General features: G+C 37.4%; 1 protein-coding gene and 1 long non-coding RNA gene across 2 annotated transcripts; one reads left to right on the forward strand and one right to left on the reverse strand.

Moving 5' to 3' along the window:
* Positions 1-176: 176 nt before the first annotated feature.
* On the reverse strand, positions 177-5,299 carry LOC136241028 (uncharacterized). The gene is made up of 6 exons (XR_010694094.1): positions 4,825-5,299; positions 4,680-4,777; positions 2,843-3,079; positions 522-592; positions 358-473; positions 177-309 (listed from the first exon to the last, which is right to left on the reverse strand). It is a non-coding gene; the product is annotated as an uncharacterized lncRNA (long non-coding RNA).
* On the forward strand, positions 5,275-19,371 carry LOC136241003 (mannose-1-phosphate guanyltransferase alpha-A-like). Its single transcript, XM_066032102.1, has 13 exons — positions 5,275-5,410; positions 7,103-7,200; positions 8,090-8,193; positions 10,622-10,823; positions 11,041-11,100; positions 11,953-12,077; positions 15,430-15,549; positions 16,061-16,158; positions 16,931-16,977; positions 17,295-17,387; positions 18,313-18,418; positions 18,741-18,806; positions 19,209-19,371. Exons 1-13 carry the CDS (start codon positions 5,362-5,364, stop codon positions 19,307-19,309), a joined length of 1,269 nt encoding a protein of 422 aa, XP_065888174.1. The 5' UTR covers positions 5,275-5,361; the 3' UTR covers positions 19,310-19,371.
* The last annotated feature ends 467 nt before the right edge of the window (positions 19,372-19,838 follow it).

The raw sequence follows: 19,838 nt of genomic DNA on the forward strand, positions 1-19,838 counted from the left end.
TAAAAGTTTCGCGATGCTGATTTTGCATACTAATTTATTACTGTACAAATACAAGCATGTAGCCTATAGAAGTTAACCGGCGTAAAAGTTTCGCTATAGCTACTACAATCGCGAAATTTTTCCCACGCGTAACTTTCCCCGCCTACGGTACTAGGTCACATGCACGCTAATACATATTTGGTCATCAATAATTGCAGGTAATTGCAAAATTCACAGAAAGCTTCTCAACAGTTTCAACTAGATAAAAACATCAAAGTATGAGTATGTGTTGATCCAGTGTTTTCAGTTGTGATGTAGTGAATCTGTAGCCTGTAGGAGATTACAATAACAAAACATTTACTCTAATAACCTGACTACCTTGTATACGCCACACCCAACTATAATGATGTCACTACCACATGATCCAATCACATGATCTGGTGTATGATATTGTTGTCCCTTCCCATCACTGCTTACTCCAGACAAACGGACTCCTTCAGTGATCACATGATGTCATACAAGATCATGTGATCCACTTATACCTGGTGTAAAGTGTAGTGTCCATCTTTGGAGTACTATCCATACCCACACATAGGACGTTGCTTTGCTGTTGCTGGAGGGAAGTAAAGATACTTAAAATTTTGGTGGTGTATATTAGCTACCTCATAAACATTGTAATTACAGACAATGAAATGTAACCAGTGGCGGATACAGGGGGATTATAATGGTTTCAGCTGAAACCCCCTCTGAAAAGTGCACACGTCCCCAATTATTCGTGTGAGTAATGAAATCACCAACATTGGGACAATCGATAAATATGGCATTACGGCATTGAAACGTGTTAAACTTCAAAACTTTCTGCGAATGCCTGGATCAACTATGAAGCAATATTTGGAGTGATTTTTATGATTCACTATAGATCTATGTAGCTCGGGCGATGTAGCTATAGGCCACTAAGCTATAAGACTTGAGTTAACAACCCAGCTGGACTATAGCTAAGTGGTATCACAGTTATTGAAAACTTCCTGAACCTGAAACCCCCTCTGAAAATTCCTAGATCCACCACTGGTAACAAACAAACATATAAATACAAGCTCCTGATGAAACATCAAGGTATATACCCACACCCTGTAGTGCTGTGATTATGAAGTCCCTTTTATTAGCAAGTACGTACATATTATACCCGTAATATTCTGTTTTCTCAATTGCAAGAATTATCTCAACAAAAAATTATAAGCTCCTACAGAATTCTTTGTCCCACCCACCCCATGTGAGAAGTGATGATATAGGAGGGGATTTGTCCTGCCAATGTTTCCTACATACTACATCAGTGTTGTGCCAATATGTATATTATCACATTTACTGATACTGATTACTCACCCATTTCTGTAACCAATCTGCCTATATTATAATTGACATTTTTTAATTGTGACCTGCATAGTAAGCTTAAACAAGTCGTTTTCACACATTCCCTCAAAATGTTTCTCTATTATATATAGTATATAAAAGAGTGGACAGCAGCCAAGTTTCAGCTTTTTGTGATTGATAGTCTTGGAGTTATAGTGCTAGACAGTTGGAACAGGGATAAATCTGACTTGTACAGCAACAATAAATTACAGGCACTTATTTAATTGACCATAACTCACGACCAGAACAAGCTACAAAGACAGGCTGTTCACCATGAACAGGCAGATCCATAAAGGCATAAAGTATGTCTCTGTATGGACAAAGGAGAAGGCCATTCCAACAATGAAATGAGATGGTAAACTTTACTTCTATTGCATCATATAACACACTAAGCACCCATAACTCATGTACCTTATACACAAACATGAAACAAAAGACTTTCTTACTTCTCATGACAAGGCAAATCTGATGGTGTATAGGAATTCTTGATTTTCAATGCATACCAAAGTAATTAAAACATTCAAGTTGCAATCAAGTTGCAATTGCTACTTCTAATTCTCCACCCATCCAGGTGATAAAATTGTGTGTCTAATTCCCTCAGAGGCCTTAAAACCCTTTCACCGCTGAATTTTCCGGCGGACCATAGAGTCTACTACTACAAATTGCACTATACAAGCTTAACTGTACACTATAGTACTTAGTTACCACACCTCTAAGTAATCGCTATAGACTAAGGACCTCGACTAGGTTGTTTTTGTTTACGTAAATAAAACCGCTAAGTAATTACAAGACAACAAAACTGAAAAAATACGGTAAAAGCAGCTTAAATAAGTAGTTAGTTACAAATAAAGTCGCTACAGGTAAGTATTACAGTCCATGCAACTATTCTAAACAGTCTCCTTACTGAGCGATTGTTTCTTCGAGATTTATCCCAAATCTTGTATCACGCATGCGTATACTCACACGATTGAATCACGCCACACTTCTGAAAAACAGCTGATGGTAATCCTTAGCTGTCTTAGCCTATCAATAACAATCCAGTGGACTTCAAATCGTGACTATCAACTCGAGGATGCATAACAGTCGTCTTTTCTAACAAGAAAAATTTTTGTGATATTACATAACAGACCCGCAATAGTACGCAAAGGATCCGGTTATCCCAGAAATGGGACCTCTGTGGGTGTGCACGTTTCAGGGTAAGCGCATCGTACTATAAAACGCATGATAGAAGTGGTAGCACATTAGAATTGTACTCGAAGTGCCTTTTATAACATCAAACCGGATAAATCTGGTTGAAGCGGTGAAAGGGTTAAGTTTGCTTGTATGGGAGGTGCATTGCACCAAACCCAAGCATGGTCCTTAAAAAAGTCATAACTGAGCTCATTTAAATATTGAGTAGTTTACAGATGGGGCTGAATGACACATCACTCACAAGAACAACAAATGACCTGCTCACCTGATCATACTCCAGTTGTGGTCAGGTTACCCTCACTGGTTATTTTGTGCTTGTCATCACATCCAGGATGTTACGTCCAGGAAATGTGTGGGCTTTAGCCATACCTGTCCACTCAGCACCACCTTCTAGTTGTAACTCACATGTCTCCATTAATAGAAAATTACACTTGTTGAGTGAATACAGTGGAGAAGTCTCGAAGTTTAGAACACAAATGTGAGGTCCAACTTGATCAGCAAGCTGTAGAAATAAATTATGTCAAGGAATACTATTACTGCATGCATAATTTCATCAACACATAAAATGTATGCTTGTGTGAACTAGGTTCTTGTTGAGACAGTCACAGCACCCTTAGCCCTCTCTTACATATTTTGAGAATAGCCATTTAAGAGTAATACACTAAGTAGCTATTCATGGTCACTATAACAACTGACCATCTGTGTACGTATGTAAGTTATATTTCAAAATGAAAACTCTGATCTGAAATATGGTAATGTACTGTCTGTCATCTACAAAAAGTATATAAAAATTCCTTACAGGAAAAATGCTTGTATTTAGCGTTATCAACTAACTTTTGTTAGTTGGCTAAATCAACTAACTTTGGCAGATCTTTTTGACCGCTAGTATTATAAAGACCGAGATACTCTAATAAATCATTTATGTAAAATAATTTTGTTCTGAGTAATTAAGTCATATAAAGAATTAATATTTTTACTTGACAGTTTTTATCATTAAACAAAAACAAGTCAGTGTACTGAACTAATATTTGTTTGTGTTGTTGCTACATGCACAATTGAATCATAGTAATTGATGAAATATTCCATAATTTTGTAATTATGTTGCTAAGCACTGCTAAGGAGAATACCTTGAACAAACCGTTTTAACTGTTTTGTAGTTCATCTATAGCATTTTCTTACATAAAGCAAAGCCTCAAAGCTGCCCTTAATTTTCGTTTGGGCATGCCCCTTTTCCCTTTTCAACTCAAAGGAATTCGTTATATTTAGTAGCCTAGGAGGCCAACTGCATTGCTTTTTTTTGCCTTATTGATGACTGTAAAACCTATTAGGCACGCACCCACAAAGGCTGGCTGTGGCCTATGGGCACGCACCATCAACCAGTTCAACACAGAGGAGGCTGGTCACATATCATAACTACTATGATATGTGACTGTACAATCAAGTATGGTGTGTGGTGTTGAAATTTTATGATTAGACTATATAGTAGAGCTCGGCAGCATTGAAATTTGAATACACGGTATTAGTAACAGGAAAATATCATGGTATATTGGTATATAGTTAGCTTAATTGTCATTGTAACTATTGCATCATTTCTTGGGCCTAGTATGAAGCGGTATCATCCCAAAAAACAAAAACATATATAGTTCAGTACAAGTAAGCATGTGTTGTAATGTGACAACCCCAAGTTTTTGTTTAGGGTGTATCTGCTAAACCATCAACAAATTGAATAATTTCGATATATCGGTTATCAAATGCTGTCACGGTATGATAATTGGTTATGATAATTTATCACGATAAACGGTATTACCGATATATCACAGAGCACTTCTATATAGTAAATGTTGTATAGTGAGACCAGCAGCTCCATTATGTGGCTTTGTGTCAGCTTAGTAACAAAAGTGTTGAATAAGTGAAATAAAGCCCATTCACGTTCACAAAAATACTGACTCTAATACCAATATTTTTAGTGTTGGAACCAATACCATTGTCTAAGCCACTATAGTTACACAATACAGCTCACAAACACATAGCCAGCCAGACATGCACGCACACACAGTCAGCAGTTACAAAATCATAGACAACAAGTATGTGTAGGAGAGTACCTTAAATGAACTGTGTACCAGGTCTCATCCAGGTCAATCACTACACACTTTCTATTAGCTAGTTTTCTTTTAGGCTCTGGCAACAAATGACTCCTTTGCTGCAGAAAGCACAACTGATAGACTTACAAAAACACAAAATATATACCTTTGGAGAGTGTGGAGCTTCATTTTCAAAAGTAGTCACTGTGGAAGATCTCGTTGCGGTGCTTTTTAATACATGTTAATACAACACAAAAGTTCCCAGTAACAATCCGTCATCTTCTTTTCCATCTTACTGCATGGCCATGTACTCAAGCTGTCAGTATTCACAGAACCTGGGTGTATGGATGTGATGGAAAGCAAGGTGGGAAAGTACTCAGCTTAATCATCGGGTGATATCTATTATACTGATACGAGGATCCTGGTCCCTGGACACCTTGCTGAACACTTGAGGAATAATTGAATTTAATAGCATCCGGTATCTTCTCTAGGTTTAAAGCTCAACGTCGGTGCGCCTAAAATTTGACGGGCGAAGGCTGGTCCAAACATTATCAACAGTGACATCAACAGTAGCAGTGTAGAGACGTACTTGTTTCAACATGTACATCTGCGCGCCCCGAGGCGCGCCCTTACACTTTAAGGTGTATTCTAATATTTTTAGTCTGTTATTCCCTCTGGTTGTTAAAAAGTGCTACAATCGACAATGGGAGAAGTGACTAAAGCTGTAATATTGATGGGAGGACCGCAGAAAGGTTGGTTAAGCAATAGTACAGTACAATACGGGTCAGTACTAGGTGCCAAATTTTAATAGATAGTTATGGATACAGGTGGTGAGTGAATATTTCGAAATTGTGAAGCATTTTTATGTTTATGGGAAAATTACCATCAAATTGAGGGACTGTTGCACCTTTTTTCGTGTTAAATTAGTTTTGGAACGTTTTAATGCACATCTATCAATGTCAAGCTCCTTCCCGTGGGATTCAGTGTGCGTCTTTTGCTGGAATTTAGCGCCCTGCAGGTGGCGATTTTGTAATTGTAAATAGTTTTTCATTAAATTTTTTATAACATTAGGCCCCTATTTGGTGATTATTAGTTTCTCATCCACCGCCCGCATCCTTCTTAAGCTACCGCATGGTAAGCCATTATTTACTCTGTGCATGCTCAGAAGAACACGTGATACCAAATTGTTATAAGTTTTTGTTGATGAACGCTACAATGCGCTATATATCACCAGGAGAACTGTTGTTTTCATTAGCAAATTGCTACAGTGCCAGTTGCAATTGTGCTCTATCGACTTCATCAAAGCAGGCTTTCAGTTGACTGTCGAAAAAAATTGGCAATCACAAAAAGTAGGATTAGCTGGTGAAGGAAATGTTTGTAGTAAGAAAGAAAGACAATTTGGACAAGGTCTGTACATCAGTGTGTTAATATTATAAAATAATGGCATAATGGTAATACCCTCCCGCCCGCATCATAATAATTAGAAAGGCTGGATGAGAAACTAATAATCACCGAATAGGGGCCTTAAAATCACTTGTATTTTGAACTATTTTGACAGACTGTACTAGCAGTTTTTTTTCCATTACAATAATGCTACACAAAGTCCTCACTTTCCCCCACGGTGGTGATTGCATCTAATGTTGAGCACAGAAATAGTTTTGTCCGAAGGGCGAGTCTTTTGCACAATCTATTGTGCAAATATGGGTGGCCATGGGGTGGGGCTTCACTGTAAAGTAGTAATTATGTGTCCCAAGACTGATGTGTTTATTAGTCTAAACTCCAAAGCTATTTCTTTTGGGGTATTTTTTACATGTGCACAGGTGGTGTATACATGGAGCTTAAGTATGAACTGATGACGTAAGCTCTTAGAAATAATAAAACAATGCTGCTCTCAACTATACAATTCTGCAGTACAGTGAAACCACTTAAAGGACACTCCTAGTCCTGGATGACTAGTCTCGCTTTGTGTGTGGGCAACAAATATATCATCTGGTCATTGTTGCACACACTGCTGAAATGTTGCAGAGCCAATCAAATTGCTTTGTGATAAAACAAACCCCAATGAATCAAAATCTTAGTATAATAAAGGATTGAATCTAGATTACAAACTGAAAGTTTAATAGCACCTTGGGCTTAGGAATTTTGTCCCCTAGTGCAGGCTTAAAAGTGAAGGAATATGGTTTGCTACAGATTTGTGTAACAGCAGAATTTTCGAGGAAGGCCTTCAACTATGTTTCAAATACCACCAAGGCGTTATCAGAACAGTTGTTGCCCAAGTCTGCTCACAGAGGTGACTGTCACAATTATTACATCATCCTTGGTGCAAAACAATGCCATGGTTTTAATACATTCAAGTGTGTAGTGACCAGAACGCGTTTGTCTTAAAGGACCTCCACTGTATATTTCACTGAGCCAACACTTATTCATTTTGTGTAACATTACAGGAACTAGGTTTCGTCCATTGTCACTGGAAGTTCCTAAACCTCTCTTCCCATTGGCTGGGTCTCCCATGATTGAGCACCACATTGAATCTTGTAAAAAAGTAAGTATTGTTGTTTGTTTGACATGTTTGTGTATAGAGCTTGTCTGTAGTCAATGAAACACTATTGTACAAAACCCTCAGGGGAAATTGAATAAAGGTATGGATATGTAATCTCCAGATCCATAGTGCCAGGTGATAACACGATGATCAGCTTTGCTGTTTTCTGTAGCAGGGCCACGATTATCACCTCAACTAGCACACAAACCGGGTATAAAAAAATTCATGCAATTTTTGCAAATGAACAACTTTGGCTTTGGCTCCAATTTGTACAAAACAAGCAGCAGCAAATAGCATAGTAACTTAGTGTTTGGTAACAACAGGTGGACCTTAGGCATTATCTTTTTATAGTGCACTCTATTTTTACCATATATGGGTATTACCGACCATACAATCCTTTACGGCTTGTTAATTTAAAGAGCCAAGAAGTTTATAGTCTAAATCTGAGGGACCCGCAAGAAGCCTGGCCTGATCACTGGTAACATCTGGACTATTTAGCGATAGTTAAGATATTGTGGAAATCTTGAATTTTACTTGAAATCTTGTTCCTGTTTTGTCAAGTTTGTCAATCCCTTATCTGAAGTGAATCAGTGACACTATTATGGTTGAAAAGAATTTATTGCTATCACTTTTATACATCAAGAGTTCATTAAGAAGTGAGATAGGCCAGCAAATAGCACCATAACATTTGAATAAAGCACTTGCAGAGCAATCCACATGTTTCATTTGTTCTTGTTTGCAGCAGTTAAACCGGTAACAACAAATTTGCACAACCACACAAGACAACTACAGTAACCCTCAGTGGCACCAGAGGGTTAACATGTTTAGTTCATTTATTAGGTGTTAATTAGTACATTAATGTAGCTGTTGTCATGGTGATGTGACATCACAGGTACCTACTATTAATGAGGTGTTGTTAATTGGTAGTTATCAGTATGATTCTCAGATAAGGGACTTTGTGTATCATATGATGAAGGAGTATAAATTACAAGTGAGGTCAGTTATGGTATTAGTGTGTATACAATATAGTGTATTGTGTGTTACATTTTAAAATAAAACTAGCGCGTGTGTGTAGCATACATGTACCCCATAAATGATCAGTACCCACTACCACACTTGTAATAATAGTGCTAAGGACACTCACCTTACTACATCTTACAGTACTTAGAAGTATCATGTAACATGGCCAATTACAATTGTTTTATAAGCCCAGCTTGGCTGCTACCAAGGATACTACAGTCCGTCAAGTGCCTCAAATAGTTTCATTGCATATAAATACACTCCTTCGAGGAATGTGTTAATGTGGAAAATTAATGGCTTGGTATGGTTACTTGGCATGAACCACCATTTAATCGAAGATAAGAGGAATGGCAAATCACGGAAGGTAGACATTCGTTGGAACCACAGAAGGCACATCCCACCAGTGAGTTTGTTGTTGTGGCATAAAATGGTGGCCGTGTGCTGCTTTGTTTGGCCTCTAGCCTTGTGACTGTGGTCAGGCAGGTATGGGTTTTGGCTTTTTTTATTTTTTTTTATTTTTTTACAGAAAAATTATATCCTGCTGCCTGTAAATGTTTTCTTGTTTTTAACACTGTATAAATTGGAGGTGATTTTCATCCCATGTGATATTTATAATAGTTTTTTGATGCAGCATTTTTAGCGGCGCATCTATTACTTTAGGGAAACCATTCTAATCAGTACTACTTTACTGTTTGATATATTTATTGTACAACAGTACTAGTCTCAAAGCATTGCTGTCTGGCTATTTAAAAGGGACACCCTGTGATGTTACTTTGACAATCAAAACACTTTCCCATGCTCCTAATTGTAGCATCTGTTATGTACACCTGTGTAGGTAAGGGCTCATTGTAGTCCTAGCCTTATGTATAGCTTTCCAGATGCCATGATTATTAATTGGTAGTAAGTACATGGGACAAGTCTTGAAATGTTTTTAGAATACTAATAATGTGTTTATCATACAGTATGATAGTATTGTATAGTAGGGACCACAAAGGTTTAGACATGGCCCATGATAAAACATCACACAAAATCCAGCCTCACTTTTCCCTGACAACGATGAGTTAGTATTGTTCAGGTAAAACCAAGAGTTCATAATATATATACTGAGGAGAGTATCCTACTCTTTATACCTCTGTAGAAGGGTGTATCGTGAAGTTATGATGTAATGACAAGATGTTGTGGTTCGTGACGTACAAGCAGCCGTAAAAGTGCAAAGAATCGTTAGCACCGTTTCACACTTGCAACACTCAGGATAGCCATATTCACAAATGGCCTAGCAAGAAACACCTACAAAGCAGTCTTAACCCATGAAGGAACGATTGTAGTTCGGTGAGAAACGCTTAGAGCTGGAGTTAATTTGGTTGCTAGCGACATTGTTAGGCACGCGTTCAATCAATACCATGTTCAACTAATGACATCATTAATTATACAAAGAAAAATGGGCGAACTCAGAAGTGTTGCATCATAACTACACGATACGCCCTTCTACAGGGGTTTATGAGAGTTGGATACTCTCCTCAGTATATATATTATGAACTCTTGGTAAAACTAAGCACAAACAAGCTTTCAGATCAACCCAGAACGCTTTCAACAAGGTCCTATGGAATTTAAAAAAAAAACAAAAAAAAAAACATTATTAAACAGAATTTTCTAGTGACCGATTGACTGACTGACTGATAGCTTGAATTGCCTTCAGACAAGTGTAACTCAATAATGGCTCTTGATTTTTTCACTGTTTGATGTCGCTTCAGCCGGACGTGTGCCTTTTGGTAAACCACAGTATGTGCAATGTAGTTTTCCTGGACTTATATACCAGTATCCTCCTTTGTGTCCCATTCATCTTTGCTGACAGTGAAAGGTGTCGATTTGGCAATAGCTAGTGTGTGATGGCTTCCCTTTGTACTGGAATCGTCCGTATTTTTCATAGTATACTTCGCTTTTTATGCGATAATTGATAGCTGGGACGTGCAGCACCATTTCTTTCTTTTGATGCTGTTCGCATGGGTTCACCAGTCCTAAAAAAAATAATTTTACACAAAAAGCTCACAAACAAGTGCACAGGAATTTTCAGCTAGAGTAGGGACCATAGCACATCAGTAAAAAGCATTGAAACAAGCTGAAATAGTGCACGATATTAAATCAGTTAAAACAATAAGAAGTGTTATATCCCTGAATTTCCATTATGGTATCTTGAGCACAGAAGGGATATAACACTTCTTATTGTTTTACTGTGATTTAATATCATGGACTACTCCAGCTTGTTTCAGTACTTTTTATCAATGTGCTTATAGTCCCTACTCTAGTTGAAAATTCTAATTTTTTGTGTACTAGCTTGTTTTTAATGTTATCCAAAGTGTAAAGTATATATTTCAAATTTTGTTTAATTCTTCCGCTCACTATCTAGATATCTTCAAGAGTATGTTCCCATGGGAACAGCTGGTGGTCTGTATCACTTTAGAGACCAGATAGCCAGGGTGGTTGGTTCTGACACATCCAACTTCTTTGTGCTCAACTCTGATGTGTGTTGTGATTTTCCTCTTAATGAAATGATTGCTTTAAACCAGGAGACCACTAATGGAATGGGGTTTATGATTATGGGAACTAAGGTGTGTGTTGTGACATGGAGTATGTAGTTTGTAATTAGTACTATATTTTGTTTTGGAAATAATAAAACTATAAGACATTTTGTATTTAAACTTTTTTAGTGATGTCAATTGATTGTACTGTATGTAGCTTATCTCATTGGTAAAGTGAATTTGCCAAAATGAAAAGTGATTTATGTGATTTGCTTCATCACATTTTGTGTGGTGTGTTTCCCCATAGGCTCCCCCAGATGAGGCAGTCAATTATGGATGTATTGTGACTGAGCCAGGATCTACTAAAGTAAGCTAGAGTTTGGTATTTCACAATTACACATCACATTATCAACACTTTGCTGTCAAGCTTCAATGTGTCCAGTAATTATACTTGTGGAACATCATGTAGGTATATAGTATAGGATTCTAAACGGGATGTGCTTTTATCTGAATAGGGCTTAATATGAAGGACTTGACCCAGTTACATTTGTCTGATAGAGACACTTGGTTTGTTCCATACATTACATGTAATCAATAAATCCCTTTGAAGCCCCTGAACACACTGTAGCATCAAAATTATTTGTGTGCATTTGCTCACTGACGCACCAGTCCGTTTTTATCAGTTTCCACAAGTTCTTCATGCCTAAAGAGAAAGCTATTAACAGTATTAACATACAACTACCAGTAGTTTGTTAGTCAACTTAAACTGTACGAAACATCCGAGTGATAATCTCCACTTTTACTTGTGAAACAACACCAAAAGATGTACAAGTTATACTAAATGAAGAAGAATGCACACCTTTCAAAATGTTGTATAAGTCTCTGTCTCTCTCTGGTAGTCCGATTGGGTAAAACCATCAGATCCATCGTTAAATTCTGCATCTGGTGATCTATTCTATCACTTGATACTGTTGTGCAATCTAATATGGCAGGTGATGGATGTTGTCGAAAAAATAAAACACTAATGCTAATATGTGAACAAAATGCTCTGTTAATACAAGAATTAGACCTAGATTTTTATGCTTAGTAAGAACAGGTCATTTAACTCTTCTTTGTGTAGCACAAAACAGAAATGTTTTTTGGGGGTTTCAGAGGGTAATATACGTATTATGTTGTTAGTTTCATATGGCTCCTCTCCCTACCCTGTGTTTTGTTATAGGTGTTACATTATGTGGAGAAGCCAGAGACCTATGTTAGTAACATCATCAATGCTGGAGCATACTTGTTCTCCACTGAAGTGTTCAAACACATGGCACAGGTTTTTGATGAGCATCATAAAAATGAGTTAGTTAATTGCATGTGTGTTTGGGGTATCTGTGCATGAACACGTGTGTGTGTTGTTTGTATATGTGTATGTGCATACTTGAACCGCCCAAGCACAACATCGCACTCGCTCGCACACACAACTTTGTTCAAGATTTTAAAAAATTGCTAATTAAGGGGTGTGGCAATTTTTTTGCTTGCGATTCTCGTGAACGAAACAGCTGCCACACTGTCCTGCGAGTGAAACAGTTGTCATGCCCCTTAATTATCAATTTTTAAAATCTCGACCAAAGTTGCGTGTGCGAGCAAGTGCGACGTTGCGCTTTGGCGGTACCGTATGTGTATTTGAATAGTGAACTGTGTATGTACTACTATCTATTTTGGTTTTATTTTTTGTGTCTGTGTTGATGATATGTTGTATGTAATCCTTAAACCCACATAATCCAAAAAACTGGATCTTAACTTAATAATATGCCTAAGTGCTGTAATTTTTGAAGTACTACATATGTCCAATCAAAATTAAACACATGACAAAAATTTTAGAAATGCAAGTCACTGTTGTTACAGCTTCACAACAAGTAAGCCACTTAGTTAGTGTTGATTTACAGTTTTCAAGTAGCGCAGTGAACAGGCTTCGGTCAATGCGTTGTTTTAGGCAATAGGAGTAAATCAAAGTGCCTTACCTAATGTTGTCATACATGCCTGTATTGTGTAAACACCCATTCCCAAAGTTCTATGCATATGGCTTAAATGACACTTGTATGTGTTCTGTAGCCAAGAAAGTTTGCCTTCACTGGTCTGTTATTTAGAAAGTTTTGTACTGGAGGCACTTTAGCTCCAACACATACCACACATAATTGAAGTTCATAGTGTAAAATCATACAGTATGTAGGGATCATGGAAATTGGGCTTTCTAGCCAAAATATCACCCAAAAACCAGCTTTATAATACCATTCTGGTGCCCTGGTAGTATTGGTTATCAAGCCCTGTTTACAAGTAAAAGGAAAACCTAAGTTCAATTAGAGATCATAGAAAAAAAAGGGAGGTCGCCTACACCTGCAGATATACTAGTGATATACTAGATATATACCACACCTGTGGTTGAGATCAAAAGCACTGCGCTGTGGTATATAACTGATATACCACGCTTTGTGGCTACGCTTACCATATATGGTGTAACTTCACACATTCTGCAAAATCCTTATCTAAACGGTAAACAAGTCTCTAATAACAAATGCCTAAATCAACCAACAATTATTCACCTGAGCAATTTTCGATGAACTCTTGTCTCCTTCACTAACTTCAATAATCGCGAGTAGATGGACTTGGCACCACTGTAGATCGAGTCTAAAACGCCTGATCCATCAAAGATTTCAAGTCTCTAATACTGACAAGAGCCTAGAATCATTCACCTAAGCAAGGAGGATTTTCGATGAACTCTTGTCTCCTTCACTAATTGCGAGTAGGTGGGCGTGGCACCGCGAAAGAATCTAAAACGTCTGATCCATCAAGGATGTCTACTCAACAGGTGCTGTTTCACTATACCTCGCTATCTATAATCGTTTCATCTACTGGGGTGTAGAATATAACAGTTATAACACGATTACTCGGGATATGACAAAAATATATGTAGTCGTGTGGCGCTCGTGCATATGTTTTTGTCATATCCCTTGTAAGCATGCTACAACTATAAAATATACTAGATATATATGTTGCTGTTTAATCCCTAGTTTGCTTGTTTGTTTACTTTTTTTTGTAATATCGTCAATTATGACTGGAGAACCCGTGCATACCACACCAACTCCACCTATCAATTACTGACTTGAAAGTGAAGTGGCCATTACGCTTCGCTTTCAGCTATGTTCAGCCCATTACACAATGCTACAAACTAAGAACAGTAGGAGAAGTGCCTCTGCAATCAATTCAATTACCACGAAAAATATGGATGATTCAATCCAGTCACCACAAAAAAAAACAACAACAACAAAAAAAAAACAGACAATTCGTGCACTCCAACTATCAAGTACTGACTCGAAAGTGAAGTGGCCATTACACTTTGCTTTTATCTATTTTCAGCCCATTATACAGCAGTACAAATGAAGAAAGCGCCTCTGCAATCACCACAGAAAATACAAACAATTCCCGTCTACAAATGTAGGGAAGCCATGTATCGCACTACCATGAATTGACACCTTTGAGCTGTCAGCAAAAAGAAATGAGACACAAAGGAGGAGGACAAAGGTAACTCCACGATGCATGCATTGTGTGTGCTGCTGTATGCCAAAAGGCACATCTCGGGATGAAGCGACATCCAACAGTGAAAAATCAAGCCCTTAGCCTTAACTATTATTGAGTTATGCAGTTCAGACAGGCAGGCAGTTAGTCAGTAGAAAACTCCCAAAAAATTTTTTTAAATTTTGTAACAATTTATTGGAAGCATTTCAGGTCACACTAAAGGCTATACTGCCAAGGCACCAGAATGGTATTGTGAAGCTGTTTTTAGGGTGATAATTTTGGCCAGAAACCTCATACCATACTGTATGATACTGATAACAACTACTCATGGGAGATTACTCATCTGTAAAGTACCTCCTGTATGTATCAGTCCAGTTGTCTGTATGGTTTGTATGAAACCCTCTCAAGCAGACACCTTAACATTAGGTGCCCATGGTCAATGCAAAAGCTTGTACATTTGTAGTCAGGACATATCTTTACCTTTGAGGTGGTGTCCAGATTAGAGGATGGTCCACTTGGTCTTGTAACATTTGCAAAATACAGTGGAACCTGTCTATAATGGTCACCTTGGGACCAGATATATCTGGCCTTTATATACAGGTGGCTGTTATAGAGAAAACCTGTATAAGGTGGTCAGCAGCATTTTAGTGGCTATGGCCGTTATAAATAGGTGATTATTATTAAGAGGCTCGCGCCAACCGCAATGCAGTAATACTTTAGTACAGAAAGGACAAGGTGAGCTTGTTATGAATGTTGGTTATAGCTATTGAATACGTTTAAGTAATGAAACCTGATAGATTATATAGTATTCATTGAAAGGCAGGAAGTGTGATAATTGTGCATTAATTGAAACGGTGCCGTAGTGCCAGACAGTTGGCTTAACAAGCCACCATAAAAGGTAGCGACCGCTATATGAAGGAGAAAGTTACGTATACAGTGATTCATAGGCGAATTCTTGGTTGGCCGTTATACGCGTTAGACAGGTGACCGCTTAATGCAGACAACAATGCATACATTTGTATGGGAAAATATTTGGGACCTCGTGTCCATGGCCGTTATGCAGAGGTGACCGCTTAATCCAGGTGACCGTAACACAGGTTCCACTGTATTTTAATGCCACTCCTTTTCTCCCTTACAGTTTGGCATTCCCTAAGGACAGTATCAGTTTGGAGAGGAATGTGCTACCTGGTCTGGTGGGTACCAGCAAGCTACATGTATACCTGTTAAACCAGTTTTGGAGCCAAATCAAAAGTGGAGGGTAAGTGCTGATTTTTACTCTATTTGCACTGTCTGAGTTTCTTCGACCAGCTAAGTGATGTTGTTCTGTCTTGCAGTAGCCATTGTTCACCGTCATTGTGTATATATATAGTTTTCATTTTAAACTGAGAACAGTCTTACACATATTACCTGTTAGAATAACATACATACTTTGCTCACACACTCTGATGTACTACTTATAATTACACAAAGAAATACTACATAATATGTGACCAGATTTGCTAAAAGGGATCTTGCACACACATCCAATTTTATGAACTTGGAAGACCATAACACAGACTTCATGAGGCCACAATTTTTGGTCTAATACTGCAGTGACTCATTTTTGAACGGTATACTCAGTTCACAAATTTCCCTATGCTTTTGACACTTACACATTTGTTATAGAGTATTCATAAAGTAGTTACACTGTATTGCAGGATTTGTATTTTACCACATTACATATCATGAAGTACTCTAATAGAACATTCATGTTGCCTTTGTTGTTTTAGGTCAGCCATTCATGCAAACAGGTTTTACCTGTCACTGTTCTGCAAGTATAATCGGGATCGTCTGGCAACAAACTTTGAGGATCATGCCACCATCTTAGGTCAGTCAACAAACTGTGTAACTGTTGACTTTGTGTTGTGTACTGTTAAACCACTCCTCTATTGAACAGTGTAATGTACTGTATTACTGTTGATGTGTATAGAAACTAGATAGTGTCTGGAGCTTTCATTTTAGACAGACTTCACCTTTTGTTTACACTGCCTGTACATAGTTACATGATGAGATTGTGAACTTATAAAATTGATTGATTACCATATTCCTGTTCACACACACACACACACACAGAGTCACACGCACGCACACACACACACACACACACACACACACACACACACACACGCACACACACACACACACACACACACACACACACACACACACACACTACATGCACTACACACACACTCACTTTGTGACAATGTACAGTACCCCAATAGTCTCAAATACTCTCAAGTGATCAGATTACTGGAAGTCATATTGATATATCTTTAAAGTTCAAAATTTAGAATAGTTTTTTTTTCTCACCTATAGTAGACCCTCTTTTATCCATACCCTTGTTTATCTGAAATTGGAAATGACTGTTCTATTAGAGTATTTTGAGTACAAGTGTATGTTCTATTAGAGTATTTTAACTCCGTATATACGTATAAATTCAGTTATCCAAACAATTCACTTATCTGAACACTTTTACCATTGCCTGAGACACATTGGGGATTGGATAACCAAGTGTCTAGTATATGTATTATAAAGTTTCCTCTGAATAGCGAACACTATGCCAACATTGCCATGTTGAATTTTACAATTTGTTGTAGGTGATGTGAGGATTCATCCTTCAGCTTATGTTGATAAAACAGCAACTGTAAGGAATTAATCATTTTATACAATATGAAAGTGTATCTCTTTAAGCCTTCCTAATCCATGTACATAAGTACAACACATTGAGGATAGCCCTCTCTATGATAAGATGACACTATACATATACCACATTATTACAAGTAATAGTGTTACATCACAACTTTACTAAAAGTGTAACTGACCAGTCACTTTTGTGGACAGACAAACAAGAATAGTACATTCTTCTTTTTTTTTTGTCAGATAAAAGAAAGTTAACATACTGTATCTTGGTCATGTTGCAGTGGTGCAGTACTATAATTGGAAGTGTTTAAATCCTTTTAGCTTGGTCCTAACGTCTATGTTGGTGCTGGGGTCAGAATAGAAGCTGGTGCCAGAGTGAAAGAGTCCATCATCCTTGACCGAGCTGAGCTCAAAGTTAGTTCTCTTCTGTGATGTATGTTATAACTGACTGTGTCCTCTATTGGAGTATTGTATTGTTTTTGAGGTACAATGTAGTGTACAATGAAATCTCACACATTGAGTTTTTATTTTCATGCGCTTTATCCGTGGAGAGTTCTTGGCTACACATGGACACACATGCACTTATGTAGACGAGCATTCACATCACAAACTTTCTATTAGTGGTGTGCGATATATAGAAAGAATATCGATATCGCGATAATTTTGTCGATATCGTTATCGTATTGATTTTCGGTACTGCTTTAGCAGATTTCGATATTTATCGAGAAGGTAATATTTTGCAATAATTATCGAAATATCGAAGAATATTTGATAAATCTACAGCATTAGTTGTGTGATTGCGCAATCACGCTAGAAATGAAGGTTGGTTCTGTACTATCTGGCCACTTTAAAAGCTTGTCTACCAATTTTCTAGGCTTATTAGTTCTATGCAATAGTTTGTGTGTAAATTGTATTTCGAGCATATTTATATATTTGGCCGCCCACGCAATTACACGACCCACACAATTAAAAATTATCGAAAATTGAATCGAAATTTTGATATTTACCCCATTATCATATCAAAATCGTATCGAAATAAAATGATATCGCACATCACTACTTTCTATGCATGTGTACTTCATCACAAATGTGCTATGTACTGTAATTCATTTTATTTTCATGCAAAAATATCTGTGATAAAAATTTTCATGTGAAAAATATCATATGGTTCGATGGTACTGTATATTAAGGGTCATGAAGGTTTGGGTTTTTCTAGCAAAAAAAATTATCCTAAAAAACCATCCTGACAAATGGTTTAAATTCAGTACGACCTGAAATGCATCCAATTACAATTTGCAGTGTTTAGCTGTACTTATTACTCTATCATGTCACCACACAGGAGCACTGTTGTGTCCTCTACAGTATTGTGGGATGGGACTCTGTTGTAGGGGAGTGGTCCAGAGTAGAGGGACACTCTGCTGATCCTGATCCCAATGATCCTTATGGTATGTGTAGTGTGTGTACATGTGTGTGCGGTGTGTACATGTGTGTGCGGTGTGTACATGTGTGTGCGGTGTGTACATGTGTGTGCGGTGTGTGCGGTGTGTACATGTGTGTGTGGTGTGTACAAGTGTGTGTGGTGTGTACATGTGTGTGTGTCCCATAAATTATCATTTCTTGCCAGAATTTTCATGTAATTAAATTTATTAACGTATTTTGGCTGATTATACCAGTAATGGCACAATACTGTGTAAATTTAATAGTAGTTTTTGTCTGTTGTCTATTGCAGTAAGTCACACTACATACAATATATTTCTGTCTTTTTAGCTCATGTCCACAGTGGATCATTGTTCAACAAAAATGGGCAACTAAATCCTGGAATCACCATATTAGGTGAGCACTCTAAATTTTGTATCGTGATCATGTGAATTAGTATTGATTATATTGTTAATGATCAAATGTCATTCAGAGCTACAATTTGTTAACTATTGTTTTCCTACGTACTTGACTGTTCTATTAGAGTAGTTGAGGGGTGATTTGGGTAACTGTTGCTTTGCCTATGTAATTTTTTGAAATGTGTTACAGTGAAACCTGCTTGTCTATTCCTGTTGCTTTTTGGGCCAAAATTTCCTGAGATCATCAAGCAGGTGGCTACACTAAGGAATTCACTTTGTATACTAGTGGCACTTTTGGGGTGGCCAGGTGACCTTATTATACAGTGACCTGGTTTGACTCTACTGAAATTATTATCTAGTGTAGACTAACAATGAAATGTGTGTTGTTGTCATTACATAGGTAGAGGAGTGAATGTTTCCAGAGAAGTTATAGTACTCAGCACCATTGTACTACCTCACAAGTCTCTAGTCCACAGCAAGAAGAACCAAATCATCTTATAAGACTGACTGCATCGATCATAATGAAATATTTACTATAACTGTCATAATTAATTTCAGATTCATTTACTGTAATCAGGGCTGGGTGGTGCCCCAGTACATAATTGGAAAATATTCGGTGTTTACAAGTGACTGTTATATTAGAGTGGCTGACTGTTCTATTAGGATTTCTTGCAATAATTGAAAGCAGCAGGCACTTATCTCCTGTAGCAATCGCATGTTTGTTTGTGGTACGGTATAATTTTCAGGTCTCCAAAAAAGAGTTGTCAAAAACAATCTAATTTGTGAGAGCCATAATAATAATATCACAATATTATCATTTCACTGACATTCAGGTATCATTTCATTGGAATACCACAGTATTATTATAATACCCCTCAGCTCTAACTATAATAATTATATTGAATACTGCCTGTATTTAAGATTTGTACAAAATGGACCTAGTGTAGATATAAGTGTGTTTGAGGAATCTGTAGCATGGCAATGAGGTTGATGTAGGGTACATGTAAAAAATACAGTGAAATGTATTGCA

The sequence above is a fragment of the Dysidea avara genome, chromosome 12 (assembly GCF_963678975.1).
Source record: "Dysidea avara chromosome 12, odDysAvar1.4, whole genome shotgun sequence".
Classification (NCBI taxonomy): Eukaryota; Metazoa; Porifera; class Demospongiae; order Dictyoceratida; family Dysideidae; genus Dysidea; species Dysidea avara.